Source organism: Leptinotarsa decemlineata, unplaced genomic scaffold (genome assembly GCF_025532065.1).
Source record: "Leptinotarsa decemlineata unplaced genomic scaffold, Ldec_3_MD MMD2_tig00026314_RagTag_RagTag, whole genome shotgun sequence".
Classification (NCBI taxonomy): Eukaryota; Metazoa; Arthropoda; class Insecta; order Coleoptera; family Chrysomelidae; genus Leptinotarsa; species Leptinotarsa decemlineata.
In genome coordinates this window covers 10,359,724-10,368,554 of record NW_027412684.1, presented here as the reverse complement: position 1 = coordinate 10,368,554, position 8,831 = coordinate 10,359,724, and the positions used below count along the sequence as shown (strand labels likewise).

At 35.0% G+C, this 8,831-nt stretch overlaps 1 protein-coding gene across 1 annotated transcript in view; it reads left to right on the top strand.

The window, feature by feature from the left end:
• The first annotated feature begins 2,051 nt into the window (after positions 1-2,051).
• LOC111508040 (ATP-binding cassette subfamily G member 4) overlaps positions 2,052-8,831 on the top strand; it is an 80,736-nt gene continuing 73,956 nt past the window's right edge. The window contains exon 1 of the mRNA XM_023163459.2: positions 2,052-2,422. Coding sequence (XP_023019227.1) covers positions 2,263-2,422 — 160 coding nt within the window. The 5' untranslated portion in view covers positions 2,052-2,262. The remainder of the gene's footprint in view (positions 2,423-8,831) is intronic.

Sequence of the window (8,831 nt, the reverse complement as noted above, 5' to 3'; positions counted from 1 at the left end):
TTGTGCCCATGGTGATTTATTCATCATTAACCTTCATAACATTATTACAGTTGCTAATGTGTACTGGAAGTAGGTAATTAGAATTAGTTTTCCTTTTTGGTTCATTTTATTTTTCTTTTATGGTTAAGTATTGTGAATAAAATTTCATATTGTCCTGTAAATGAGTAACTGTTGGACAATAAAGCTATCTCTACTCAACTCTCTACGAATCAGTAGAGAGTTGTCTTGAAAATCTTGAGAAGAGTATGGGATAAGATAATTTAGGAAACACTTGCTAATGAATAGCATTTTACAAGTGTTGCTCATGACGAATAATTTCAAGAACGAGGTTTTAACGATGAACGAGAATGTTTCCTGCTTACTCACAAAATTCAAACACCTGTTCATGCAACTGCAGTTTCGTAAGAATCTATCATCTTTCCCACCAACCGGTTTCCTGGAGTCTTTGGAGTCCACTATATACTCGTTAGGACAACAAGACGATTGTTCCGACTCCTTGGGGTTCTTATTGAATACTTTTCGTAAGCAAAAAAATAGCAGAATCAATACTTCTGACCGCTCTGGATTGAATTATTCCGTACAATCTATCTCGTCTTGTGTTTGTGAATCTTTTGCTGGAAAAATCATCACTTATTCACTTTGTAGTAAATGTTCAAGAGGTAGCAAAAACGTATGTGAATTACTGGAACTTCAACTAGCGTTTCCGATTATGACTAATAAAGCTTATTGTTAAATCATCTGAAAATGGAAATTTCAACAGGTGATGATCGACTGTATTGCCAAATATGCGCCAAACTAACTGACTGTTATATAAGAAAACAAGTATAGCTGAGGCACCAGTCAATCTAATGATAACACTGATGATCTTCAAACATGACTCAACCTCTGACGGAAGCACCAAACTCTTACGAAGGTTCGAAATAGATGGACACTTCAATCTAGCAGACCACTATTATAATCTTTATGAAGGCATTGTTCACAGTGGTTCTGGTCATTATTACGTATTGCCAAACATGCGCCAAAATAACTGACTGTTATAGGACAACAAGTATATCTGACGCACCAGTCAATCTAATGGTAAAACTGATAATCTTCAAACATGACTCAACCTCTGACGGAAGCACCAAACTCTTACGAAGGTTCTAAATACACGGACACTTCAATCTAGCAGACCACTATTATAATTTTTATGAAGTCATTGTTCACAGTGGTTCTGGCGTTGAATCTGGTCATTATTACGTCTTGGTCAAAGACGAAATGTTTAAGTTTGACGATAGTCAAGTGTTCTGGCAATGTATTGAATTTATTGGAGCTTCTGGAGACACCCTACATTTTGTTTTATGAATGAGAGGACATTGGCAGATCAAAATCTTCAGATGATGTGGTATTGCAGGTTTTTCCGGGTTTTCCTACAGCTGAAAAAGCAAATGCGCCACTGGAATCAGTGAAGTCGCCCCGGAACGCCAAATAATTTTTGTTGTTTTATAATTCAATGACTAGTATTGAAACTTTATTTTATTATAATAATAAAGATTTATTGAAAAGTTATAATGTTTCGTTAATTTTGCTCTCTAATGTATACCGTGGGGTGGCGAAAATTGTATTACACACTATTGCTATCTCGGTAATCGTTTAAGATACGATGTTGTTTAAATTGGACAAAAACGAAACAAATAGAATTTGATATTTTTTCGTCCTGCCTGTATGCGTACTTCTCGACTGGAAGCCATACTACTGCCGGTACTCAAAATTCAATTTACGATGAACAAAAACATTTCAATTTGTTGCACATTAATTTAATGAACCACTCTGTATGCGCTACTGACCTATGATCAGCATTCTTGAAACGAATTCCGCGGCGCCCCCTTGGCAGTGACAAATCAATCAAAATACTATAAAAATATTATAAGGCCATCAACAGAAATTATGAAGTTTTATTACCTGAAAGAATAAATAAACAAAACGAATGATCGAACTGAATAAACAAATTACAACATACTTAATCTCAAGTATGTCTACGCCACTGCCGGAATGATTTTCACACAATTTCAGTGAAAGTATATTAACAATGGTTGCACGTCTCCCATCAGTCTGAGCTGTTGACTTGGACCAAACAATCGCTATCACTGTGCTTAGAACCTCTGTCTGTTTCGAAGATAAATAGTGTGTGGCCGTGTTGAAAACATTTCGTGTTGTTCGCAAAGTAGTGGGAAATAAATATAGGTTAGGGTTGTTTTGATTCTTTGTTCAAATCTACCAACCATGGATCGGAATCGAGAGGGTAAAGTCGGGATGGTATGTGAAATGGTGAACTTGAATCAAAAGCCGCTGAAACATTTGAATAGAATTGCTAAAAAACCGCCAGTCGATATAGAGTTTCAAGATCTCTGTTATTCAGTAGCAGATTCAAAAGTCAAAGGGGGTAAGTGTGTAAACAATTTAGCGGGATTTATGCTCATGAAGTTTCTGTATGTAAAAAGTTGTTAAAACTACCGTGTTAGGAATCACACGTTAAAAGGTAAGACCTCGTTAGTCCTTAGCTCGCACAAGTTTCAACTTCTGAGGGTTGTCGTTCGTAGGGGTGCGACAGCTGGTTAACGGAAAAACAGATTTTTTTAAACTATAGGTATCTGACACTAAAAATCTAAAAATAAATTCAAAATTTGTTGTCATCAGTTTTCTCTGCAAGACATTTTTCTCTCAATTATAGTGAAAATTTATTATATTTTGTCACATAGGTATATCAGTTTCTCAAATTTCAATTTAAAAAAAATATTTTTTTAACGAATTTTCAAATCAATAAACAATTGAATTGCTATAAGGAAAAACTGAAACTTCTGGCATGAAAAATCCAAAACAAGCACTGTTCCCAAACGCCTGAAATGCAACACTATTCTCGACGCGCCTTCCACCAATCAATTATTCCGAAGACGAAGATAACTACTTCATATCCAGAAGAAGCCAACGTGAAACTCGCGTTGAGAAGAGTGTTGTAATTGTAATTCCACTTCAGAGTTTTTTACTTAAAATAATTGTTATTAATAAGCTATTGATTCGAATTTTCGATTTTATTTGTTCTTGCAGGGACTTCAGATCATATTATATCATATAAGACAATGGAAGTCCGAATAAATGAAATTCACCATGAAACATTGTTAACCACCTTCAAACAGAAAGTCATTTTCTGCATACTGGTAACCCATGAAACAATGATATACAGTGCGGTCCATATGTATGGAATCAATTCATTTTTAGCGTTATTATGTACTAGGTATGTGAAAAAACCTGAAACAGGTCGATTTTTATTCTTAAATTGACAATTTACAGTATGAATATATTATCCCCCTCCAGCACCCCTTCTGAATTATAAGCAACCCCTCGAAAAATTTTGATAGCGAAGGATGTCGTGTGGCACCTTGTTGGAAAGGGATTTCAGTCCTCTGTTCAGCAATATAAAGTGTTTTCAGTTTGGTGCAATCATAACTGAGGAAATTAATTTTTACAATTAAATTAAATGTTTAAAATGACCACCATTATTCACTTCTTGACAATAACCTGATCTATTAAACAGACCAACCCTGTAACACGCTCCTTACTAACCTTGAATCCTGGAAAAATCTTTGAAGATACTAAAATATTAAAGAGAAAGCCAAATAAACAATTGATATGAATCTAGTAGGCTGCTGTCATTTAGGTATTGAAAGTTACTAAAAGACGTCAGTATAATATTTGTGAGCGTATTAAATTTAATGATGGCTCATTTGTCCGAGACTCAAAGAATAGACATTTTAATTATGATTGGTTGTGGTAATAAAACAAGAACTCAAAAAGAGGTTTGTGAAATTTTTAATAATATATACCCTGGTCAATACGTGTCGCAGTCTACAGTTAACAAAATTGAAAAAAAGTTTCGTGAAACTGGACATGTAAAAAATATTGGAAAATCAGGTAGAAATGTTCAATTTACTGAGGAGAGAAGTTAGATGTACTTCTAGAGATTGAGGAAAATCCGCATAAGACAACTCGAGAACTTGCCGCCGACAATGATGTAAGTAAATCATCTATTTTGAGAGTTTTGCATAAAGAAAAATACCACCCTTACAAAGTTCAGTTGGTTCAGGAGTTAAATGAAGATGATTCTGATAGAAGGCAAGAATTCTGTGAATTGATGATGGACAGAATGAACGCAGATTTGCAGTTCATAAACAAATTAGTGTTTTTGAAGAAGCGACGTTTCATTTAAACGGAACAGTTAACAGACAGAACTGTAGATATTGGAGCAGAGAAAATCCTCACTGGATGTGTGCGACTCACACTCAATATCCTAAAAAGTTGACGTTTGGGCTGGTATCGTTAACAATAAAATTATTGGCCCTTATTTTTTTGAGAGCACTGTTAATGGTGAGGTTTATCTAGATTTTTTGATTAACTTTTTAGTGCCTATATTACAAATACATTTTCCTGATGGTAATCATCCAAATGAGATAGATCGAACTATTTACTACCAACAAGACGGAGCTCCACCGCATTTTGCACGTACAGTTATAAATTATTTAAAGGAGGTTTTTCCCAATAGGTGGATTGGAAGACGTGGAATGATCGAATGGCCGGCTAGATCCCCCGATTTGACTCCTCTCGATTACTTCTTATGGGGTTATTTAAAATCTGAAGTATATTTTGATAGACCAAACAATATTGCTGATTTAAAAGTTAGGATAACGGAAGAAGTTGAAAAAATAATCCCAGAGATCATACAGAATGTTGTGAGAGAATTCCAAAATCGCCTCGGTTATTGTCAAGAAGGTAATGGTGGTCATTTTGAACATTCAATTTAATTGTAAAGTACATTGAAAAATACATTCTAAATATTATGTGGCATTATTATCTTCATTCTACGTAAAGTTTTGTGATACCTAGAGACATTATAAAAATTTCACATCCTGAAAATCAATTTTCTTAGTTATGATTGCACCAAACTTAAAAAACTTTATATTGCTGAACAGAGGACTACAATCCCTTTCCAACAAGGTGCCACACCAAGATGCCGACCTTTTCAAGGTTTTTTTCACATAGTACATAATAACGCTAAAAATGAATTTATTCCATATATATGGACCGAACTGTATATATATTTCACGATAATGACAAGAAAGCTAAAATTGAAGCTGACGTAAAAACTCCATCGCATCTTATCTAAATCTTTCGAGTTTATGCAAAAAATACTCGTATTGTGTTTCGATGTGTTGAAACTGATCGTTTGTCAGATAAATGGATAAATTAAAATAGACAGAAATATCTCACTGGTGGTGAGATTATTGTTCGTGAAATGGAAAACTAGTAGCGAACACTAAATTTCCATCTGTATTTCAATAGAAGTCACATTTACCGTAAAATAGTTTAGGGGTTAAACACTATCTCTTTAATTAACTTGGCAAAATCTTGTCGGATTTATCAATGTAGGGCAATATTCAAAATGAGGTTGAATGATAGTCTTATACACAGTTATTCTGGAATTCAGAAATTTTGGGACACTCTAGAAAAGAAATACAATTTTTTCAAGTTTTATTTTTGATATATTCAAAGTGGCTACTAAATAATAAATGATTTATCCAACATAAATCCCAAATATTTAAATTCCTTTACAATTTCAATGTATAAGGTGTAGTAATTATCATTGCCTTACTTTTACTTACATTTAACTTTAATTCATTCATTTTCAAATATTTATCCATATTTTTCAGCACTTCATTTATTTTGATCACTGATCTATGGATATTCCCATCGCTTACTGAAATCAGAGTATCATCTGCGAATATATGAATAGATACATAGATGGATAGGTATACATTTTGATAGATATTTATTCTAAAAAAAAAAAATACATTTGGTAAATGTTTGAATAATGATACAACAGAAATATTTATGTAATTACATTAATATTGTAGATTATTTTTTAACTAAACAACATATACACACAAAGCATTAAGCTTGACTGCAGATACATTTGTTTTCTTTTCCTATTTTGCCTATTCTACTCCCACTGTTTTAAGATGTTTATCTTATTTTTCCTTTCAGATCCTGCGGGATATTATTATATACTTTCTGACCCACTTATAAGAAGTTACGTTGACCTATAGTTTTTTGGATTTTGGGTAGTACAATATTTTTATATGTTTTGAACCGCGTCTGGTAGGTGTGCATAATTTCATTTTGCATAAGGTTTTATGAAAGATGTTTCTTATATTGAGATATCGAAATTGTTTGAATAAATTTTCGAAAGAAAAGCGAATATTTTTTTGGTAAATTATTTTTATTATTTGTTTATGTGTTATCTCAAGAGATTTCAAGGTGTTTTCATATACTCCCCCCCAACGTACTATGCCGTAACATAATAGTGATTGGACAAAGGCGTAGTATATTTTTCTCATAGTCTGTCTGCAGGTGATTCTGGAAATTTGTCTAAACATCTACATCAAAGATCTTATTTTTTTTGTTAGGAGTTGGATGTGATAGTCTCATCTCAAATGACTGACTATCGTTATTCCTAGATAATTAGTGTGGTCAGTGATTTGAAGAGTCCATATATCTTTTCGAAAAGGAAGATTTATATGAATTGTTTGGTTTTCTGACAGCCCAGTTTTATAGTTTGAGAAGGGGACATATGTAGTTTTTTCCAAATTTATAGTTAGTAAATTTGTATCAAACCAATCTACCATGAATTGTAGATATCTGGTTTTTTTTGTTCCTCTTTTTCATGTATATGTATGTAGTCACATTCAACATATTTTTATTATATTTTCAACATATACATTAAAACAATAGAGGGCCCAAAATACTACCCTGAGGAACTCCATGATTTACTGTAATAGCTGACGACATTGAATCACAAATTTTGTTGTCTGTTTTCTATCTGTAAGGTATCCTCTAATCCAATTGACTACTTTACCCTCTATACCATATTCATTTACTGTTTGGTAGTTTGGTGTGCTAATACCTGTATCTGGATTAGGTAAATCAATAATATTCGTCCACCCTTTCTTACCTGCCGTCATGCTGTTTGCTATGCTTCAACTTCTTAGAATGGGATTCCATATTCGGTTAAGGTTCACAGCTTCTAGTTCTCTGTTGAAATTACCCGCGTGTTTGTAGATCTCTTATGCCTTCCGTATCCTGTGGTTTTTTTCACTGAGTGCGTGTTCTGCCACAGCCGACTTGTCCGTTCGGCCTAGCCTGCTGTATCTTTCATGCTCCTTCAGTCTTTCTCCCATGGAACTTTTGGTGGTTCCGATGTATACCTTCCAAGAAGTGCACGATATGCGATACGCCCTACTGCTGATAAAATGGGTCTCTCTTGTCTTCAGCCGACCTGGGACTTTGTTGAATCTTCTTAATAGGTTTGAAACTCGTTTTGATGTTGTGTGGAACTGTAGAACTGGAACTTCAAGTGACCTTGAGATCGAATGAATACAGTGTACCCGAGATCAACAAGGCCATGAGACTGAAGAGTTCCGCGGCTCAATACCGGAAAGAGGCTCAGATAGTTGCACGTGCATATCTATCATATATCTCTAGGGACAGAATTAAAAAACTTTTGGAGAAACACAACGTTAAAACAGTTTTAAAATCCACCAAGAAGATACAAGAAAGTCTCAGGAAGGCTAAAGATAAGAGAGACCCACTATCAGCAGCAGGGGTATACAGTGCTTTTCTTTAATGTCCCCCCATTTTATTTTTTGAGCGGGTCAACTCAACAAATTGAAATTTGGGATGATGAAATGAATCTGTTTTAAAAAAAATCTGTTTAAAATCTGTTTTTCCGTTAACCAGCTGTCGCACCCCTACGAACGACAACCCTCAGAAGTCGAAACTTGTGCGAGCCAAGGATTAACGAGGTCTTACCTTTTAACGTGTGATTCCTAACACGGGTTGTCGGTAGCAAGTGAAGATCGATCGTTCAGACTAGGGCTTGAACCACCGACCAGCACGGCAGTCAATTCGAGTGAGTGAACAAAGCACCCACACCGAACCGGTTGGCTACCGACTGACCCGAATGCATGAATACTTTGTTTTGAAGTGAAATTGACAGATGAAACATTCAAGATGGCGACTGGGCGGCATCTAAAAAAAATGAATGGAAGGGGGATCTTGCGACACATCTTTTTGAATCTCCTGACAAATACTTTACAACTCTAGAATATAATGTCAATATCTTCAACTACTACAATATGGCGGAACGTTAAATAATTGCCTGAATACATTGACATTCAACTACATAGTATGAGGTAATAAGCTTGAGGTCAGTTCATATGGTGCTCGAAATAGTTGCCTTGAACTTCTTGACATACCTGTCTGTTAAAAATCTGTTTTTCCGTTAATCAGCTGTCGTCCCCATACGAACGACAACTCTAAGAAGTTGAGAAACTTGTGCGAGCTAAGGACTAACGAGGTGTTACCTTTTAACCTGTGATTCCTAACACGGTGAACAGTCTATCCGATATTTCAGGCCGATCATTTTCGATCACAGTAACGTCAATATCTCTACAAATATTTATTAATTATTCTCTGCCGTATATCCAATACTGAAGGAGGTTCAGTTTCGTACACCTTTTGCTTCAAATAGCCCAATGAAAAAAGTCCAAAGGTGTCGAATCTGGCGAGAGGGCTGGCCATTCTGTAGGACCTCGACGGCCAATCCAACGACCGGGAAAAGTAGTATCCAAATAGTTTCTTACTTGTCTGGAATAATGTGGTGGTGCTCCATCTTGTTAGAATACAATATCCATATCGAATTCATTAGGATTCGCTTCGACGATTTCAGTGATGAGAGGGTC